At 40.3% G+C, this 22,901-nt stretch overlaps 3 protein-coding genes across 7 annotated transcripts in view; 2 read left to right on the forward strand and 1 right to left on the reverse strand.

The window, feature by feature from the left end:
• Positions 1 to 5,118: 5,118 nt before the first annotated feature.
• On the forward strand, positions 5,119 to 6,568 carry LOC109405267 (box C/D snoRNA protein 1). The gene is made up of 2 exons (XM_019678300.3): positions 5,119 to 5,309; positions 5,387 to 6,568. Exons 1-2 carry the CDS (start codon positions 5,251 to 5,253, stop codon positions 6,465 to 6,467), a joined length of 1,140 nt encoding a protein of 379 aa, XP_019533845.3. The 5' UTR covers positions 5,119 to 5,250; the 3' UTR covers positions 6,468 to 6,568.
• A 7,824-nt stretch (positions 6,569 to 14,392) lies between these two features.
• On the reverse strand, positions 14,393 to 16,609 carry LOC109418625 (vesicle-trafficking protein SEC22b-B). Its single transcript, XM_062842230.1, has 4 exons — positions 15,958 to 16,609; positions 15,788 to 15,897; positions 15,469 to 15,724; positions 14,393 to 15,250 (listed from the first exon to the last, which is right to left on the reverse strand). Exons 1-4 carry the CDS (start codon positions 16,030 to 16,032, stop codon positions 15,056 to 15,058), a joined length of 636 nt encoding a protein of 211 aa, XP_062698214.1. The 5' UTR covers positions 16,033 to 16,609; the 3' UTR covers positions 14,393 to 15,055.
• A 6,037-nt stretch (positions 16,610 to 22,646) lies between these two features.
• The window catches only part of LOC109405247 (uncharacterized), a 49,841-nt gene continuing 49,586 nt past the window's right edge, over positions 22,647 to 22,901 (forward strand). For 3 of the 5 annotated variants that reach the window (XM_062842231.1, XM_062842233.1, XM_062842232.1), the window contains exon 1: positions 22,648 to 22,887. The gene's annotated coding sequence lies outside the window, so the exon portion shown is untranslated. Of the gene's footprint in view, positions 22,888 to 22,901 lie in introns of all 5 variants that reach the window. The other 2 variants (XM_019678279.3, XM_062842234.1) reach the window with 2 other exon arrangements.

The following is a 22,901-nucleotide window of genomic DNA, read 5'->3' on the forward strand; positions in this document are numbered from 1 at the left end:
GAAAAGTGGGTTTCCATGTGAAAGCATCTTCCGATTCAGATCAGGAAATGAATGACCTTCTTCGAGACTATTTCACCCTGGATGACGCTGGTGTCATCGACCAAAGCAATCTCATTGAATCGGCGGAAGAAAAACGCGCCAGGTTGCTGCTGAAAGACACTACTCGACGTACGCCGTCAGGTTCTAAGTTTGAAACTGGTCTGCTGTGGAGGACCGGTAAGCCCGACTTTCCGGACAGTTATCCCATGGCTGTGCGGCGTTTGGAATCGCTAGAACATCGGCTTAAACGTGAACCCAGCTTGCAGGAGTGCGTTCGCAATCAGATTACGGATTATGAGCGCAAAGGGTATACTCATCGGGCCAGTCTAACCGAACTAATATCGGTGGAATCGAATCACGTATGGTACTTACCACTGGGTGTTGTTACCAATCCTAGAAAACCCAACAAGATACGGCTCATCTGGGACGCGGCGGCAAAAGTGAGAGACACCTCTTTCAATTCCCAACTTCTTAAAGGTCCTGACCTATTGACGCCTCTCCCAAAGGTTTTGTATCAATTCCGACAATATCCAGTGGCTGTGACCGGTGACATAATGGAAATGTTTCACCGGATTAAAATCCGCAGCCCAGATTGCCAGTCACAGCGTTTCCTGTACCGAGAAAATACGACGGACGTCCCTAGGATCTACGTGATGGACGTAGCTACGTTTGGATCGACCTGCTCTCCCGCTTCGGCACAATATGCAAAGAATCTAAACGCGGAAGAGTACGCCACAGAATACCCTCGAGCAGCGGAAGCCATTATAAAAAAGCACTACGTCGACGACTATTTGGATAGTTTCAAGACGATTTCGGAGGCAGTAACTGTTGTAAACGAGGTCAAATTGGTACACTCCAAAGGTGGCTTCACGCTCCGTCGATTTCTGTCCAACGTACCGGAGGTCTTGCAGGGTATCGGAGAGGAAGTGGAGACGGAAATGAAGGACCTAGATCTTGAGCGAGCGGGTAAGATCGAGTCAGTGTTGGGAATGAAGTGGGTTCCAGATGCGGACGTCTTTATATACACGTTTGGCGTTCGAGAAGACATCCTTCAAATCCTGCGTACCGATCACGTTCCTTCAAAGCGAGAAGTAGCTAGGGTAGTGATGAGTTTGTTCGATCCACTCGGGCTCATTTCCTATCTACTGGTTCACGGAAAAGTCCTAATTCAAGAGCTCTGGATGAAAGGGACGGAGTGGGATCAAGAAATCCCTCAAGACACCAACGTGCGCTGGCGACAGTGGGCAGAATCGCTGAAGCAACTAGACCGGCTTCGCATACCGCGATACTACTTCCCCTCTAGTCCTCCGAAAAGCTTCGTATGTCTACAAATTCACCTATTTGTAGATGCTAGCGATGCAGCATATGCAGCAGTGGTATACTTCCGTCTGCAGACCGAACGAGACACGCAGGTGGCGCTTGTCGGTGCGAAAACCAAGGTAGCACCACTGAAGGCTTTATCGATACCGAGGCTTGAACTCAAGGCTGCAGTTCTAGGTACCCGTTTAATGGAAACAATCCAAAATCAACACACGTATCCAGTTACTCAACGTTTCTGTTGGACCGATGCAAACACCGTCCTGGCATGGGTTCGTGCTACTGATCATCGACGTTACCACAAATTCGTTGCAGTTCGAGTAGGAGAAATCTTGTCATCCACACAACAATCGGAATGGCGCTGGGTGCCATCAAAAATGAACGTCGCGGATTTGGCCACTAAATGGAACAACGATTCACAAGCGATGGCCATCAGTCCGTGGTTTCACGGACCAGCCTTCCTCTTTGAACCCGAATCACATTGGCCCAAGCAAAAAGTAACCACCACAACAGATGTAGAACTCCGTCCAGTCCACCCACATCTAGCCCACTTCTCAACTAGTTTTTTGCGTAGCTGCCTACGTGTTTCGTTGGATTGATAACCTCCGAAGGCGAAGAAGCGGTGAAAATCTGGAACTCGGTTACTTAACCTGTGAAGAACTTCGCGGCGCCGAAGAAGCTCTGGTCAAAATGGCTCAAAACGAGTGTTATACAGAGGAAATGTCCATCCTTAGGAGGACTCAAGGACCACCTGAGATGCGGCATCCCACTGTCAGCAAGTCCAGTACGATCTACAAGAAGTGTCCATTCATGGACGATTCGGGAGTTCTGCGTAGTCGAGGACGAATCGGTGCCGCACCGTATAAGTCTTTCGATGCCAAGTTCCCTATAATTCTCCCAAAACGACACACGCTTACCTTTCTAATTGGGTTCTTTAGGGGTGTCCGGATTATTTCATAATCGGATTCTCCGCCCAAAAATTAGTCGAAATCCAAAATTTCATAATTTTTGGAGTCCGGGAACTATTTTTAAAATGCATTTAAAGTTTGTATGGGGAAATTTTTTTGTTCGGGTCGAACTGTCACTTTATCGATTGAACTGTCATTCTATCCACGAAAATTAAAACTGTTTTGTTGATTTAACCATCAAAATAAAGGTGTTGGAATCCAATAAAATCACGTTATACTCAGAAAAATGAGCTCTTTCGATTAAGCTATAGAAAATAGCAATATTTTATTCATTGAACAACCCAATTGTGGACTGGTACCATTGCCGTTTTCGACACGCCAATCGTGAAACCGTGTTCAACGAAGTACGCCAACGTTACGAAATACCCACACTTCGTCGACTGCTGGACAATGTACAACGAGCATGCGTCTTCTGCCGCATTGCGAAAGCAACTCCAAGGCCGCCAGTCATGGCACCGCTTCCTGAAATGCGCTTGACGGCTTTCATTCAACCCTTTACGTATACTGGGTTGGACTATTTCGGTCCAATCCTGGTGAAGCAAGGCAGGAGCAACGTGAGACGCTGGGTGGCGCTCTTCACCTGCCTCACCATCAGAGCGGTACACATTGAGGTAGTGAATTCACTAAGTACTATTTCATGCATCATGGCAGTTCAACGGTTCGTGGCGCGTAGAGGACAACCAAGGGAGTTCTGGTCCGATAATGCTACCTGTTTTCATGGCACGGGTAACGAACTAGCAGCACACAACAAAGCTTTAGTCGAAAAGTTCACCACCTCTCGATGCACATGGAAGTTTATACCCCCATCGACCCCCCATATGGGAGGTGTATGGGAGAGACTTGTTCGTTCGGTGAAGGTAGCTGTCGGTGCTGTGCTGGAGAGTTCACGTAAACCTGACGACGAAACGTTGGAAACAATACTCATTGAAGCAGAAGGGATGATAAATTCGAGGCCGCTCACTTATGTACCTCTTGAGTCAGCCGACCAGGAAGCGTTGACTCCCAATCATTTCCTGTTGGGCAACTCATCGGGAGCGAAATTTCTTTCCAACAGTCCGCTGGATAATCACATGATCCTTAGAAAGAGCTGGAAAATGGCAAGACATATCGGAGATGAAATTTGGCGTAGGTGGCTCAAAGAGTACCTGCCGATGATTACTCGTAGGTGTAAATGGTTTGTGGATGTTAAGGATTTGCAAGTTGGCGACTTAGTACTAGTGATTGGTGGAACGACAAGGAATCAATGGATTCGAGGACAGATCGAAGAGGTTTACCCTGGCCGAGACGGCCGAGTGCGGCAAGCGCTAGTGCGGACATCGTCGGGACCTGTGCGTAGGGCAGCAGTGAAGCTGGCTGTATTGGACGTCAAGGAGAACAGTAAACCTGCCGCCGGCTCAACTGAAGTTTTAGACACTCACCAAGGTTTACGGGCGGGGGTATGTTATGGCAACACTGGCGAATGATGGACCTGCAATTGTCACTTCTCGGCATGACAACGAAACGTGACTCAGAAAGTAAATAGTGATTTACAAGCTCGTGATTCAGCAAAATAATTTTCTATACGGTGATTATATTACTTTAAAAAATAGTTTAATTATTACTAAATCGTTAACATTTACAGCCTTAAGTCTATATTCCAAACCAGTGTGAATTTATCATATTTCTATATACAGTGTTGAAATTCTAAAATTGTAAGCGCCAAACTGAATTATGCTGATGCGAAATACTAATGAATTGTAAACGTTTTAGAACCTGTAAAACTCAAATATTCTAGTGGGAATACGATCACTCTCCACTTCTACGATAAGTACACCAAATTTGTATGTTTAGTAAGTACAATTTGTTAAACACTATCTAAAATAAATTCATTATTCCAGCTAAAAGCACACACACGAAAAACACAGTGTTGCTATTTGGAGTTGGTGACATAACCCAACAATTACATTACAATATTGTTCGTACAGTTGAAAATCGGAATTTTTGACACGCGAAAATCGATTTTTCTCCTAAACCGTGTGTCGGACGTACGTCGGGCACAGTGTGCAGGATAGAGGGCCAGGTCCGCTGTCCAGCTCACTACGTCCGACGTTGGGTTTCACGTAAGGATTTTGAGAAAAATCGATTGTCGGGTGTGGGGAATCTTCGGGTTTCAACCGCGACGACAATAAATATTGGCCCTCTATCCTGCGCACTGTGCCCGACGTACGTCCGACACACGGTTTAGGAGAAAAATCGATTTTCGCGTGTCAAATATTCTGATTTTCAACTACACGAACCGAGACACGAACAATAATTGTAAGCGAAGACAGCTAACAAGACAAACATCTACCCTCTTGCTCCATATACCTTGGGAGCTACAAGCACACTAGCGCCACGAACGACTTCAGGGAACAACATCATGAATGAGTGTGCATGCGATGCTACCATATCCGTGTACGTATTTGCATGTACACGCACACAATCATGTTTTAATGTTCCTGTGAATCGTTGAGGGCGTTTCAACCATGTCGCCTGCAACAGGGTGGGAGCTGTCTGTCTTGTTATTAGCCGTCTTCGTTGTAAGAGAAAGTGAACAAAGAGAGCCTCTCAAATGCAGATAGGACCTATTGAAATGTTTGGCCTGATAGTTTCCCCTGTGAAAACGTAGACCAGTCGATTTGCAAAATAAAATGCCCAATGCTATGACTGGTATAAACATTCCCTGCTTCTCTGCATGTTGTTTTGATGCCTGTTTTATATACTACATAATTCTCATTATTTACTTCTACCCATTCTCTCACCATTTTGATATATAAAACACCGCGTGTATGCGAAGTTGATTTCGCGGAATGAAATTCCGAACCAATTGTAATATTTAATTTTCAAATTTATATCAAATCTTTCGAGCTACTTGAGCATTGAGTAAGTACAAAAGCTGTAAATCATAATGACTGCAACAACGAGCGAGAGTGAAGATAACATGGAAATGCTTCAGTCACCACCCAGGTTAGTGTCAGACTTTTGTTTTCTTCACATGCGATTTCTATTGCTCCATTGTTACCATTTCACTTCGATTCCTCCAGGCTTGGATTGTGCGAGGTGTGCAATGCCATTCAGGCAAAATACACCTGCCCAAAGTGTGAGGTAAAGTCATGCTGCCTGAAGTGTGTCAACATTCACAAGAAAGAGCTGGGCTGCGATGGCATCCGGGATCGAACCAAGTACATCCCGATGAAAAAGATGACCCAAATGGACATGATGAGTGACTATGCTTTCCTGGAGGAATGCAGTCGATTCGTGGACGACCGGAAGCGGGACAAGATTAAGCGATTTACGCGATACAATAAAAGCCTACCGCCATCGTTGTTCCGGTTGCGGTGTGCCGCTCGAGAGCGGGGAACCACCTTGAAGTTCCTGTTGCAGAATTTTACCAAGCACCAGCGCAACAACAGTCAGTTGAATTTCAAAACGCTGGTTATCTATTGGCGCGTGGAATGGTGCTTCCCGAATGCGGAAGGGATGCTGTTCGTGGACGAACGGTGCGACGAGAATGCATCGTTGATGGATTTACTGGGGAAGTATCTGGAGGTTGGCAATGGAGAGGATTTCACCGGGAAGAACAAGCTGGAGTTTTATCAGTCTCGTGGAATGAGCCGGTTGCGAGTACTACTGAAGGCGGAAGGAGTGAAGCGAAGCAAGAATCGTTTCTTTGAGCTTAAACCGAAGAAGTCACTCAAGGAGAACCTGAAAGGGAAAACCATTGTCGAATATCCGGTGATTTACGTAATTTTCAAAGAGGCATCCGATGGGTTCGATGTGATAGAATCGGACGAAGATGTCGAAGCGGAAACCAAACTGTACCAGAAGTATCTGGACAATCAGTACGGACCGAAGAGGACTTTCGTGAAGCGAGAGCATCCGGAAGACAAGGAAAGGGAATCAAAGGTATTGGAAGGCATCGATAAGTTGGAAATTGCCCGAAAACGCGAAGAACGGCAGAAACGAAGGATAGCAGCGCAGGTAGAACCGGCCAACTATCTGTTCAGCGACGAAAATCTGTGGAATCAATATTCGTCGGATTCGGACGGGCAGGTGACGGAAGAAGAGGCGGAGGATGCCGAGGAAATGCTCTCGCCTAAAAGGATAAAAACGGAAAAGGATTGAGTGAGTTTTGTTGGAAATTGTTGAATTATATGATTAAGTATTGATGTTTGTCAATATTTTTACACTTATTGAAAGTATATGGAATTTGGAATTCGAACAAATAGTATAATTTTGTGGAAAGAAACCCGGTTTTCTGAAGAAACCCGGCTGTGAAAGCTAACAGGGTACTGCAAGGGTTATTTCCGTGATTATAATCACCGTACTAAAACACGGATTTGTGTATTTTAACGGTAGATTATAATTATTCTAATTGGGGCAATAATTGGGGTTTTAAATTAAGAATAATATATTGATTTTTTTATTTTATTCGAAAGAGCACCTTTTTTTAAGCCAGTATGATTTTTTTTCAGATTTTTAAAACTTTATTTTGATACCTAAATTCAATTACAAAAAGATTTTTTGAAATCACCTTTTGACAGCTGGGCAACTGCTTGACAGCTCCGCCCAGTACGAAATGCGACGAGGGGTGATTCGACAAATCGCTCCCATACAAACTTTAAATCGATTTTTAAATAGGTTCCCGGGCACCAAAGTTCATGAAAATTTGGATTTCGGCTCAGTTTGGCATGTAGATTGTGAATATGGAATTATCTCAACACCACTAAAGAAGCCAATTGTACATGCCGTCAGTGTACCAGTAGCCGCTCTTGACCCAATAGCCGCTCACTGTTGCAAACATCAAGTTTACACGCATAAATACACACTTTTTAGCGCGGAAATATAAACTGCCCCCATTCGCACAACAGTCCCATATGAATAAGAAACCCAGCAAAGATGGGACTGTTATGCGAATAGGGGCAGTAAATTAGATGAGAGCAAAGCCATTTTATGCAATATTTACCGAATAACATAAATTTTAAGAACAAAACAATGAAATTTTTTGAGCGGCTATAGGACCCAAAAAAAGTGTAGGTAATTTCGTGTGTTCCAATAACCGTTCACGCAAAAAATACGTGTAAACAGGCATGCCCAACCTTTAACGATCGCGGGCCATATTTTACACTCCACACCAGTTGACGGGCCAGAATTGAAATTTTATAATCCATACGTTTTCTTGAAATTTTTCTGAGCATTTCTTGCCAAGGCTATGGTTAATTCCTATAAATCCAAATTCGTTCAAATTCTGGAAGAATTTTGGAGTTGGTGACGATATTGTAAAAAATTGTCTTCATAAACGAAGATTCGTATTTTTTGTGTTGTCCCAGAACTTGCCGGAATATTGAGATTATAGCCACATAAATAAAATCTCAAAAATACACAAGAATGAGCCATTTTACGAGACGTTTCGGATCAGCTGATCGCTCATTTCATGAATGAAAATTTGACAGGAGGTTGCGCCCAAGCCCGTGAGTGTTAATATCAATATCAACACTGTTGTCGTTTCGTAAAATAGACTATTGTTATTGAATCTTCTATGAATTTTAAGATTTTTTTTCCTTCCGCTGTTGGAGAAAATTGGCTTCTTTAGTGGTGTTGAGATAATTCCATATTCACAATCTACATGCCAAACTGAGCCGAAATCCAAATTTTCATGAACTTTGGTGCCCGGGAACCTATTTAAAAATCGATTTAAAGTTTGTATGGGAGCGATTTGTCGAATCACCCCTCGTCGCATTTCGTACTGGGCGGAGCTGTCAAGCAGTTGCCCAGCTGTCAAAAGGTGATTTCAAAAAATCTTTTTGTAATTGAATTTAGGTATCAAAATAAAGTTTTAAAAATCTGAAAAAAAATCATACTGGCTTAAAAAAAGGTGCTCTTTCGAATAAAATAAAAAAATCAATATATTATTCTTAATTTAAAACCCCAATTAAGCCATTGCGCACAATAAACTGAAGTTTTGAACCGAAATTCTGAAAATAAGTAGAATTACTCTGAGGTTACGCTGACATGTTTGTTTTTTAAATTGCAATGTCAGCCAGAATTCTGAAAATTTTGCAAACATTTCAAAGTTCATTGTAAAAATTTGAGGCCTCTCCTGGCCGAAATTCTTACAGAACTCGAAATAACTGATTGAAAATCTTTGAAAATTTACCAAAAAATATATGTCAAACTTGTTTTGAAAATATAATTCATTGGAAAAAGGGAAACATTCAAAATAATTGCTCCACCGGCAAAAAGTCATAACTTTTCTTCATTCGTGCCGCGGGCCGCATGAAATGTCCGCGCGGGCCGGATGCGGCCCGCGGGCCGTACGTTGGGCAGCCCTGGTGTAAATGATGAAATTTTCCGATTTTAGTACACAGTGTATTTAATCACTATTATACACTCCCACTGAACAGGAAAAACTAATTGTAAAAACATAGATTAGCAAAAATAATGCACTTTTCCGTAAAAGTGTATTCACAAGATAGCATAAATTTGTTCGTGAGCGGAATTAGGACCACTTTCTCACACCAATTGATATAAAATCATACTTTTATGAAAACTTCTACATTAGTCTTGATTTGTATCTGATTGTACGTAGATTGAACTAACATAAACTGCAAAAACATTACACATTGGCTTAACAGTCATTTCCCGAATTAAAAATACATGGAAAAACCGAACGTTGTATTGTAACAGTAGGCAGTAGGGGAGACTGAGGAGACTTGATCCCTGGGGAGACTTGTTCCCCCCACATTTGCTCGGAATCAAAAACAATTTTCTTCTAGCATATTTTTTTTCCAAAACTACTCCTGGACAACCGACTATGTTTTGGCTACAAGTGATTTCGATTGTACATTGCATTATTTTTTAACGGCTGATGGTTTGTTTTCAGTCCTTCAGAAATCTTGTGAAAATTGAGCCAAATCGTGTCAAAATTTCACAGTACATAGTTTGAATAAAATACTTTCAAACTTATTTATCCAAATAAGGCTGTTGTTAACACATTTTAATTAATTCAGCTTAGTATACACAACAGTGACATGGGGAGACTTGATCCCTCGAGGATTACACACACATTATACATGTGAAAAATAAAATTCTATTCGGAAGCCTCTATTTACTTGGAATTCTAGTCTATTCAACGATAAAATGTGGTAATTATAACTTTAGTACAAACCAAGAAAAGGGGAATCAAGTCTCCCCATTTTGAAAATACGGCAAAACTCGAAAAGAAAATGAATAGGAAGACTCTGGGATTATTTTCCCTTTAAATAAACCATGTGCTCAAAAGGGGGATCAAGTGTCACCCATTTTTGAAAAATGCATCATAAGACATGCCTTCATAAAAACACAGTTTTGAAAACTTTAACAATAATTTAAAGGCCTTCTGTTGTGTATTAACTTGCAATAGATGTTTACCTGCCATTTTGTACGGAAATCGGATCTAATTTTGTGTTTTTCTTAAAGTTTCAGGTAAATTAAGAAAAAGGGATCAAGTCTCCCCAGTCTCCCCTACTATTTAGAACCATATTTTTACAATAGACACCACTGTAAAAATAAAAATACAAAAACAATAAGATGTAATGTAGACACCATACAGTGAATTGTAAATAAGATTTTTACAATATACTATTATACGGGTTGTTAAGTATCGTAACAATATGAAAAAATATTTTTCTCCATATATATTTTTTTTACAAAACCATACATTTTATTGTAAATGAATTGTTGTTAATACTGATACGAGGGTTTTAATATACCGTACATTGTATGGTACACGTATGGTTTCAAACAATAAAATGTACCGTAAATATATTGTTTTTAATTGTAATTTGACTATTGGTCATAAATTTAATCATGGTTTTGATGGAATGGTTCTCTTTTGTTATGTTGTATTGTTTTACATTACATAAACCATATAATGTTATATTATCTTGTCATTTTCCTCCTGTTACTGATATCTTAGGCTTACTAGCATTATAAGAATGCGCTTTGGGAATTCTCCAGAGCGTTTTGGATAACCCTTCATATATTGGATTGCCCACGTCTAAGTCTGAGTCGAGGTCTGAATAGTCTCTGATTACATTAACAGTTGAAGCTTAGGCTCCCATGCCCCACCAGCCAGATAACCGGGTTTCGCAAACTATGCATTATTTGTGGCGACACTTTTGAGCGGCATGATGGAACTATGCCGAGCGCGCATTTAGACCACTAATGTAGTTGCATGAAGTGGGTGACGAGGTACATAAGTATCATTACAGCGTGCTTAACCGTTATTGCAATATTGAGGCTCCAGTTTGACCAAAGTTTGAAATACACGGGGAAATATCGACACATACATTTCAAAAGGGCGTAACTGCTTTTGGAATCATCACCTTCTTTTAAAGCTGTAGGTCGTACTGCCTCCCTTACACTCAAACCACCGTGGTTGTCGGAAAGAGGAGAGTTTTTCCCATCTGGTACATGCTGTGAAAAACATGGAAATCATAACACATGATCCACAGCTTTAAAAGAAGGTGATGATTCCAAAAGCAGTTACGCCCTTTTGAAATGTATGTGTCGATATATAACAACTCATGAGAAAACTGTCAAGTTCGATTTAAGTATAAGTTAGGTTAAAAAGCGAACCCACAAACTAACCTATATTAGAATTTCTTTCAGTATTCAGTCCAGTCCATATGTTAAAGATGGCTCTACGTCAAAGATAAAGTTCGTCAATCGTATTCCTCTCATCGCATTTTACATACCTAGCCCACCATATCTCTTGGATCTGCAGTTCTGGTTTACTAAATACTTATTTAAACATTTTATTGGCTTAAATTGATGTTTCAACTTATTCACTTTTTTTCTTTCCTTTCCTTGGTTCACGTACGTTTAGTCCCCTAAGGTAGTATCGTACGTCTTCGGTATCAGTCTCGTCCTGAGTAGCAGTCGGTATCTAGATAGTTAATACGATAAGTGGTTGGAAGAAATTCTACGGTGAGGTTTTCTTACCGTAGCGCAGTATTGTACGTGCACTACTGGTCAGGGTTATGTGCAAGGTGCAATCTACGGTGTGAATTGTCTTTTATATGGGCACTGGCTGAACCTACTCTAGTACCGTGGAGTGCCCTAATTTCGCGCGGGTTCAAACTTCGCTCACTGATCATATTTAGACATCATAATCATAAAAAAAAACAATTGTGCAATTGTCCCAATTTCACTTTAACTATAGGGCACTGCACTGTTTTGATTTTGTATGGGATTTTGACGTTTCGTGGCCTTGTTGTTTACAAAATTTCTGTAAGAGTGAAAGAGAAGGAGAGAATTTCATGCAGTCCCCTATATACTATCTAAAGTGAAATTTGGATTGGGTTTTAAAATTTTGAAAAATGTATTGATTTTTCGTTTTTATACGAAAGAGCATATTTTTCTGAGCCACTATGATTTTTTTAAGATTTTTAGAACTTAATTGTGATACCTAAAATCAATTTCAAAGCTATTATTTTAAATCACCTTTTGACAGCTGGGCAACTGCTTGACAGCTCCGCCCAGTACAAAATGCGAAGAGGGGTGATTCGACAAATCGCTCCCATACAAACTTCAAATTGATTTTTAAATAGGTTCCCGGGCTCCAAAATTCATGAAAGTTTGGATTTCGGCTCAGTTTGGCATGTAAATTCAGAATATGAGATTATCTCAACACAGTTATATGATTATGTTCTCTAAAAAGGGTAATTCATGTATTTTGGACAGGCTGAGGACAACTTTGAAAAAATCGTCCCCTAGCTTCCTTAGACAGCAATTGATTATGTTGCAAAGTTACCAATACGCTTACAATATGATTGTACTTTGCGTTCCTGGTGACAAAAACCTTAACGAAAGCATTTTAAGCTGAGAAAATCACAATTTCCGATCGCCTGTAAGAATTGCATTTTGGACACCGAATATATGTTTTGGACACCCTCAGGTATATATAATTTGGACAGGGCAATTATCTCAATGTTTAGCCATGAATACTGCTAAATCATGGAAGTAGCATAAATTAGCAAATATTTTCTTACAAATAATCAAATTTCGCCGCTTAACAGGCATTTATTTTGATAAATATTGCAGTTTTTGTTATAATCGAGAAAATATCGCCAGACCCACAGAATACGCCTCCAAGTATGCAATCGCACAGCATCCCCATGTAGTTCATCAGATGACCAAAATATATTAACAGTAGAAACCATGCAATGTATTTTGGACACTTCCCATTTTAAACGTTCTAGATGAATGTTAAGAGATTGGCTGCCTAATGCTTCTTTATTGAACATGTTTCATTGTAATAAGGCTTTAAAATTTCTTACAAATATTAATTCAACGATTTTGAGGCGAATATTGTATGTGACTGCGAAGTGTATGTCGTCTTGCATACCTTGTGCATTTGAGGGGTTTTAGTAAAATAATTTACATTTTCGATAATTTTGAAGTAAATTCTTAATTGTTAAGCGTATTTTCACCGTAAGTCATCAGAATAGGGTCTACTTGATCCAATAATCGATATTGAGATGTATCTACTTTTATAAGCTCTCCGGAACAAGACATACAACGCCATGCCTGCCCAAATTACATACATGTCCAAATAATATTTTTTACCCTATTGTCAGTGAGCGAAATTTGGACCCGCGCGAAATTAAGGCACCCCACGGTAGCAGAATTTATAGTTGAACTTACAAACACCAACAATGGTAAACTGTGGAGTCCACCTCCGAGTAGATCTATAAGTAATAAAGTTCGTATTTTTTTAATCATTAGACCCAATGTAATATTTTCTAACTGTGCAAAATTTTCCTGAATAGGCATTCCAGGTTTTTCCCTGGCAAATAAAAATCCCTGAGGATTCCCGGTTTTCCAGGTTTTTCCAGCTAGTAAACACCATGCCGAGGAAGTCAAGGAAATTTCCTTTATGAAAAGTTCCTGGACCGACTAGGAACAGAACCCGTCACCCTCAGCATGGTCATGCTGAATACTCAACTCACGCCTTTACAGCTGTTGCTATGGCGGGTCCCGGCATCATGTAGGGCAAAAATATCGCACGCAAAATGTAGGGGTAGGCGGGGCATAATGAGCAACTTAAGCATTTTGCCACCAAATCCAGTAAATTAAGCGCAATCAATGTGTAATTTTTACGTATAATCCTCACTTGAATCTTAACTGACAAAAACTAATCGTTGAAATTTTAAATAAACATTTATAACGTTGCAAAATTGAATGTTTTAAAAAACGTATATAATCGTGGATTGCGTTTTGGGGGTGGGGCATAATGAGCACCCTAGGTGGGGCAGGATGATCAATCCCTGTTTTGTACACAATCAATTGCTGATTGACAGTTCTTGTCAATGATAAAGCATACCGGCAACAACCAATGAGATTTTGAGGGGATTATGGGGTTAAATTTGTAAGGAACTGCGGGGATCCATGGAATTTACTATTAAGGCATTTTTAAACGGTGAAAATATACAGATACTGATTTTTTCAAGCTAATAAATTGAAAATTCATGACAAAACCTTACTACATGCACCTTGTACATGCATCGTAACGGAGAAAACCAAATGTGAAAATCGTTTGTTTAAGATGTTAATCAGTTTCATCATTTTTCCACCAGTTGCTCATTTTGCCCCACCCTAATATCAACTTTTTAAAATATATTTTTTAACAAAATAATTATATGAATATTTTGAAAATGTTACAAATACATCTTATTGACACAGGAAATATCAAGAAACTTGATAGATACCCACTAAATTCTTATTTCGATTCCAAAACCTTATTTTAGGTCAGCCGATTCTTATAATATTTCCCGAGTACATGACCACTTCACGCATTTTGACTATTTTTTTCAAAGCAAACGGCTTTTTTGACAAATGTTTCGTCATCAATTCATTGGATTTGAGATAATTAAGCTACAATCAAGCAATTTGTTTTGAAAATTTTGAAATTTGCAGTGAAAATACAGGGTGCTCATTATGCCCCACCTGCTCATTATGCCCCGCCTACCCCTATGTTGTCAAACGTGATAGAAAGAAAATGAAAATACAATTTATGAATAGTAGATAGTTTATTTTTCTCAGTAATATAATTAAATGTATTGATACACAAATCTTCAAGAACATAACAAAACAAGGATAAATGTCATTACTTTGAATCAATTCGAACACTGCCTACCATACAATGAAGCATTTTTCAATGATAGAACGTGTACTTCTGGAGACAGCCTCAATTACCAATACTATGCAAAATTATGCCTCTGCTTTGAAATATGTACATCCATTTTTCTAAGAACCACCATTTTCAAGATTAACAAATTACGTAGGAAAAATGTTGCAAGGTGGAAGTGTTATTGAATTATGATAATTCCCAATCTTGTATATTGCTTTAGGCGTTGTAATGATGCGGACAACACAAACCATTGAAGTTTTACCTCGTCTTAATCTACAATTAAGATTTTTTTTGAAGAAAATTATCTAGGTTTAAAACTCATTGAACAGAAAACACTAACATCAACACTTTTCATGCTCTTTCAACCTACGTTCAGTACAAAATTTGGCCCATCACTTGTTCGGACGTTGGATGCCCACGATTTGCTACCACTCACCTTAATGCTATTGGGTCAAATACGTTCCCATACTCCCATTCGACTGTACGTGTGTCGTCCTAGGCAACTTAACTTTATTTATCATCTCATCCGGAGAGTTTATTAAATGACCCAAAAGTACAGAATGAATACTATGATAACGATTCCGGCCACGGCCCCTTTCACGTACAGAGATTTCCGGTTCAAGTAGGTGGCATCTTTCTTGTACTTTTGCGACAGCATCGACAGGTTTTGCGTTTTGGTGTCCAACTCGGACAGGACGGTTCCCCGCTGGAGGACGTCGTCGATGTTTTGAACCTGGTAATGGAAGATTGCGTTAGATAAAAATGCTTGTTTTTATTCTACTATGGGGTGACATTCTAGCTTGTTGAGGTTTCATAATACAACTCGTATTAAAAGTTTTGGGGTCCCCAAGAACATGGTAGTTTATGAAACAGATAGGTACACACTTTTTGCTTTTTTTGATCAGAGGATTATCTAGAGTGTAAATATACCAGGACTGACGTTTATCGTACCATTATCCTTTGCACATCCTGCAGCTGCGTGTTGATCGTATTAATATTCCTTCGCCGGTCGGTGAGCGATTTCTTCGCCTTCTGGATGTAAATGTCAAACTCGATGAAAGCGTACGGCCGCGTTACGGAGTTCACCTTCCGGCCGTAGTTGTTGTGGAATTCCTGAGCAATATCTTCCAGATAATTGAAGGCGATTCGCTTGGAGAACATCTTATCACAGAGTACCAGATAGCAGACCTCATTCTCTATCAGATAGCTGGAAAATAATTAAGCATACTAGGTGTGACGCAATCTATTTTTGCAATCCCAATAATCTTACTGGAAAAGATAAGGACCAGTTTCGATGCTGCAGCGAGCCGGTGAGTTGGGTCCTAGCTTTCGGAACAGCATTTTAGCCTGGTTCTGGTACTCCAGTACACTCCTCCCGGACTGCAATTAAACATCATAAATAATCAATAGAATCAAACCCAGCCAAGAGGAACCACTGACCTGCTCATCTTCCTGCATCGTTCCGACCAGTGGAAGACCGTCGACAACCCGGGCAATCATCGTCATCAAAGCCATTTTCGGTTCAATAACACTGTTCTAACTTCGTCCAATCCAAAATAATACACCACCCGTGTCTCAGCGCAATTTCGCAATCAAACTATCGATGTTGCACAATTCCCAGGAAATCACCAAGTCGCATAATTTAAATTACTAGTTCACGGAGAGGCTTTCAGCCGTCAGAAACGAAATTTAAACCGTAATTTGCAGAAAAATATTCTCACTTTTTGGCTTGATGACGATAAATGAGACGATTTTGCCAAAAAATCTTCTTCTTCTTCTTCTTCTTTTTTCTGGCCAACTAGCACCGTTCGGCGCCAGTTGTGTTTTACGTCGGCTGGGTCTAGGAGCTAAGCCTTAAATTCCGACGCCCCAGAGAGACAGCCACCACACCTGAGGACCCTACATATCGAACCCATCAACACATGGGCCGGGACCTACGGCTTTACTTCCTATCCGAGGGAAGGCGTGATCACGGATTTTATGTCTCAGAAAATCCCATCGGCGTCGACGGGAATTGAACCCCGACCGACTGGGGTGAGAGGCAACCACGCTTACCACTACACCACCGACGCCGACAAAAAAAAAAAAAAAATCTTCCAACACGTCACCTGCGAAAGTGAACGGGTATCAACAAAATTCATCAATTGATTTGACAGTCCCGCTGATTCATCCATACGATTGGGCGCTCTCGTTTTATTTTCGAGGCAGATTTTTCGAGCAGTTTGACTCGCAAAAACTACACGGAAAATATTTTAACCCAGGAAGTTTTAAAAACTCACACGAAAAATAATTTAATGATTTTATTTATGAAGATAGATTAATGTTTTTTATTAGATACGACGTTATTAATTTTATAAAATCAACTAATTATGTTCATAAAATGACATAATAATAGCCATAACATTTCCTCATACCATGTATAAGTTTTGTGTTATGGCTAGAGAAGTATAAGATTAAGCTAATAAATTCTCTAAGGCTTTGTTTTGAAAGACAGAAGCAAAAACGGCGCCAAATTTTATTCAACGTAGGCCATTGTGGCGCGCTGTATCTCGCCGCCAACAATTAAAAAGGAGTTTTGTAAACCGGCGGAACAGCGCTCGAAGATCACGGTAGGTGTTTTACTTGTTTATTTTTTGTGCCAATAGCTTATTCATTATTTATTTTAAACAGAACCAACCAAGGCCAGAATGTAAAGAGATTTCCTCCAAGTACCTCAACACTGTGGCAGGCAGACGGCGGAGCCACTCGCTTGGTCGGAGCTAGAGGGGAGATTCCGGCTGGCTTCGCTACTGCTCGGCGATCCAACTGGCAAAGGGCGGCGCCACCCGCTGCCGGAATGGAGATGCCAGCTGGCTCCGTTTCTCCTCGATACTCCGGCAAACTAAGAGCTTCTTTGCTGCCGGAGCGGAGGTTCCGACTGGCACTGTTTCTCCTTGACTCACAGAAGGCTGCATCACCCATTGTCGGAACGAGAATCCCTGTTGATCCGCTGCCCTAAGACTGAGGCACTGCCACCCGCTTGTTTTCTGCCAGAGGGGACATTCTGGTTGCTTATCTGTACCGGCTGGCAAAAGGCGCCGAAATCCGTTGCCGGAACAGCGATTCTGGCTAGCATTTGTAATTTTGTGACTGTTTTGATCGAGGCTTTGTTGATATTAATCAAATGAATAAATAAATTATGTACGAATCGTAAACAAAACATTAATGTTTTAGTAAAAATAAGAAAAAAAAGTAAAATATTAGGAATTTCAAACAAAATATAAAATAATAGATTTTATTAGGTATGATGCATACAAATAATTAGGAAATTCTAATACAAATTATTACAAAGAGCGAATGGCATTCATAAGTTTAAACTTATACTTTTTATTTATCGTATGTTATATTCCATATAACGCACTCATATGAGCTTTATTAGGAAAACGAAATGGCAAAAATGTATAACATTTTCTTATATATTCCATTGCAATGAGCCTTTGCACGAATCTCGCCTACTGCTCACTCCCACAGAAAATTTGAAAACAGATCTTTGCCATAAAAAAATCCAAATTTTCTGGAAAAAAATCAAGTCAACTACCATTCAACTTATGGTGTTTTTATTATTGAAATCTCTAGTGCCATTGATTTTATTGTACACGTATTGTAGTTCCAATACACCATTTTCAGCAGGAAAATACGTACACAATATAATTTGTTGTTGAATAGTCAAATTTATCATTATTCAATGGTAGTTTATGGTGATTTTATTGGAAATTTTTATCAGGGTATTTTTATTAGTGTAAGCATAAATCACAGACAAACAGACGTCTTACTCTACTCACTTCTCATCGTTACCCTTTTTAACGGTTAGTTCAAATATTTTGTATTGTCCGTGCAGTTGAATCACGGAATTTTCGACTAGCGAAGTTGGATTTTTCTCCAAATCCGTGCGTCGGACCTAACTTCGGAAGTGGTGCGCTGTATAGCGGACCAGGTTTACTGTACAGCGCACCACTTCCGAAGTTAGGTCCGACGCATGGATTTGGAGAAAATTCCAACTGCGCTAGTCAAAAACTCCGATTTTCAACTAAATTGAGAATAATTCGCAAATCGCTCGGTCACGGCGCTCGCATTGTTTTTGCTCCAGTTTGAGTTTGCTCACTGCTGCCAACTACTGAGTGGTTTGTATTGGGCGATTATGTTTTCGTGACGATGTTTTTTATCGCAATTTGTTCCAAGTGATACGTCTGTTTGTCTGTGCATAAATGGTATGTCGATCCCTTTCACATTTATGTTTGTTCGAACATACAAATTATAAGAGTGTTTGTTATAGTTAAAAATCATAATAGTTCACACATAACAACGATTTGAAACGGTCGTACTTTCCCGCCTGATCTTCTGCGGACTGGATAGTGAGATAAAGAAACATTCAAAGGCTGATAGTGCATAACCCCAAGAATGTATATAATAAAAGATTTTAATTTCCAATATAAGTTTTGCGTGTTTACAGGAAAACTTCGGAACACCTCCAGCAGCAACCGGCAGAAACTAACAACACCTACTTCAAAGCATTGGACACAGCCGATTCAGCTATTCTTTGTGCTTCTTGCTACCGTTAACCCCCGCAATTACTTTCTGGGTCGTCGCCTAGAGCCAGCAGCGGATTGCTCCGAATAGAATCTTAATAGGGAAACCGCAATCCATTTCCTGGAGCATCGCTGCAATGCAGTCCATTAGAAGCCGACGGATCATCACCTTTACCATTCGAAGATTTCCGGCGAACCGAATGAACTCAACCTCCGGTGAACGGACTCATTTTAGTGCCCCCCGCAAGGGGATTTCGGGAACTGTCCTACGCGTACATATTAGACCAGCATCGGCAGCAACACTAGATTTACAAAAGATGTTATTAAAAGCTATATGAACTATTAAGTTCTTGTGTTTTATTTCATTACAAATTCGATAACAAATGAAAACACAAAATATTAAATTCTCGAAGTTACGCGAACTTTTTTTACACGATCTTTTTTGCGCGAACGCATCCATCGCGTAAAAACAGAATTTAGTGTACGGAAATTATCTTTAGTGTATTTAAAAATCAATTTGAAGTTTGTATGAGAGCGATTTGTCGAATCACCCCTCGTTGCATTTTGTACTGAGCGGAGCTGTCAAACAGTTGCCTAGCTGTCAAAAGGTAATTTTGAAAAATCTCTTTGAAATTGATTTTAGGTATCAAAATAATGTTCTAAAAATTTGAAAAAATCATAGTAGTGGCTCAGAAAAAGGTGTTCTTTCGCATAAAATAAAAAATGAATACTTTTTTTTAAATTTAAAAACCCAATTGGATTCTTTAGAGATTCGGGTAAAATCGACCCAACCGATGGGTAGTTTCAGATAAGCGTGTTGGGATCCGCATCCAAAGAGCAGAAACAATCTACATATACATATTGTTCGTGCAGATGAAAATCGGAATTTTTGACACGCGAAAATCGATGTATCTTCTAAACTGTGTGTCGGACGTACGTCGGGCACAGTGCGCTGGATAGAGGGCCAGGTCCGCTGTCCAGCGCACTACGTCCGACGTAAGGTTTCACGTATGGATTTTGAGAAAATTCGATTGTCGGGTGTGGGGAAACATCGGGTTTACAACCACGACGACAATTGTCTATTTTACGAAACGACAACAGTGATGATATTGATATTGCGGCGCTTATAATAAATCCACATTAGGCGGTGGCGATATGGCCGCTAGGAGATTCCCGCGATACAGACGCAATGTCAAAATCGAACAGATACTGTCACCCACCCAGCAGCATTGCAGCAGCCTTCAGGTCGTTCATATCAAAACAAAAGTTAGCACAATGGCATCTCAAGTGGCCAGAAATCGTAATAATATTTATCACGACATTGCTTCACTATACGCATACGCATCACCTCGTCGGCTTTGTATTTAATAATCGGGATGTTGTTAAGTGATGCTGCAGGAGGATGCAGCTTCAATTTTTCCATTTCCACATTGCGTCTGTATCGCGTGCTTCTCCTCGCGGCCATATCGCCGCAGCCTCATGTGGATTTGATATGAGCGCCGCATGCAGAGTTTGTGACCATCAGGTCGCTCATAGTGGTGCGGGCATATTTTGGCAACTTGATGGAAAAGAAGAAGTCAAACGCGTTTCGCGGATTTATCATGCAAGGCACAATGTTAACACTCACGGGCTTGGGCGCAACCTCCTGTCAAATTTTCATTCATGAAATGAGCGATCAGCTGATCCGAAACGTCTCGTAAAATGGCTCATATACAGAAGGCACAGACAAACAGACGTCTCACTTTACCCACTTCCCGTCGTTTCCCTTTTTAACGGACTATTCAAATATTCTGTAGAACGAAAATATCTCGCTCATGGCGCTCGCATCGTTTTTGCTCCTGGTTGACGTTTGCTCACTACCGCCATCTACTGAGTGGGTTTGCGAAACAACGCATAAATAGCATTGGTCGATTATACTTTTGTGACGATGATTATAATCGCACTTTGTTCCAAGTGATACGTTTGTTTGTCTGTGCAGAAGGCATTGTAATTCTTGAGTATTGCGGATTTTTAGAAAAATTTCTACTCTGCGGTAGCCGCCGAGTTCTACCGCAGCTGTCAAAGTCCTACCGCAGGCTTGAAAATCATCCTATCATTGAAACTGAAGACCAAATCAAAGCCGAGATCAAAGCATGCTTGCAAGGTGAATTGAACTAAAAACCAACAACAAACAATGATCATCGGCGTCGTATCCAAGGCTATCCAAGGCATCGCTAGGGCTCACTAAGGTAGATCGATGATACACAGACAAACAGACGTAACACCTTGAACGATTTTCATGAAAATCCATCGCCCAGTTCACACTACCATCATCTGGTGGAAAAGTTGCACGAATCACTGTGTTGTGCCATATCGTCAACAGAAGGCGCTAGTGTGAAACGTCAAACGCATAGAAAAACGATGCGCGCGCCTCTGGTTGTGAAAGCCACGACTATGAAAATTTAAAATGATCGTTAAAAGCGTGGTCGATGGAAATTTCGCAAGTGTTACGTCTGTTTGTCTGTGGATGATACCTCAGTGAAAATCAGTAGTCTGACAGCTGCGGTAGCTTTTCGTTCTACCGTAAAACGGAAAGTTTTCTCCAAATTAGTAATAAAATCTAATTATAAATATTAATTGAAGAAAAATAAGGGTTAATTAAAATATTACGTTACGCAAAATTTGTCAATTTTAGACCCCCTCCCTTCCTCCCCCACGTAACAAATTTTGTATGGAAAATTTTGAAATTTTATATGAAGCGTAACACCAGCGGCGTCATGGTCGCGATTTTTTTCCGGAGTCAAGTTTGCAGATTTTGAACAATCCTCGGTGCCCACTTTACTTAATTTATTTTTAGTCCTTTACTGTCAGAGCTGTAAGATCAGTGTAACACGCTAAATATAATTTACACAAAAGGCAATTTACACGAAAAATTACACGGTTATGAATAATTATTGGGTACCGGACTTGGTACCGGACTGGACACACCAAGGGACACACCAAATTTGATCGTTTTCTTTGGTACAGCGAGGTCTTGAAATTAGTCTACGGTAACACAGCGCTAGACCTCCTTCCTCCCCCCTCTTTACGTAATATTTGAACGAACCCTAAAGTTACGGAATCAAAAATGCGATTTAAACAACCCAATTGGGTTCTTTAGGGGTATCCAGATTATTCCATAATCGGAATCTTCGTCCAAAAATTAGTCGAAATCCAAAATTTCATCATTTCTGGTGCCCGGGAACTATTTTTAAAATGCATTTAAAATTTGTATGGGGAAATTTTTTTATTCGGGGCGAACTGTCATTTTATCGATTGAACTGTCATTCTACCCACGAAAATTTAAACTGGTTTGTTTATTTAACCATCAAAACAAAGGAATTGGAATGCAATAAAATCACATTATACTCAAGAAAATGAGCTCTTTCGATTGGGCCAAAGAAAATAGCAATATTTTATTCACTAAACAACCCAATTGGTCTGAACTGCTCGATTTTGAAACCCCTTGCTCATTTGGCGACCCCCCGTCATGAACACTCGCGTCCACCACCGAGCTGTCAAACGGCGCATTCACTCGTGCGGGATGCCATTTTTTGAAGCCAGCGAGAAAAATCATCAGACTGATGAAAGTTCCAACCTGGCATTCATCCGTGTTTTGAGAGCGAGTGCAGGAATCAGGAAAATTTCTGTGCAAAATTTGGAATTTTTCGGAAATTCCGTTCGAATTACGGTATCCGCGACGTGTATTCCCGTGCGTTCGAGTGTGTTTGTCCTTTCGCAGGTGGATTCAAGTGCCGTTTCCGTGTTTTGTGCATTGTAACCAGCAGTGAGTAAAAGAAA

Source organism: Aedes albopictus, chromosome 3 (assembly GCF_035046485.1).
Source record: "Aedes albopictus strain Foshan chromosome 3, AalbF5, whole genome shotgun sequence".
In the NCBI taxonomy this organism is placed as follows: Eukaryota; Metazoa; Arthropoda; class Insecta; order Diptera; family Culicidae; genus Aedes; species Aedes albopictus.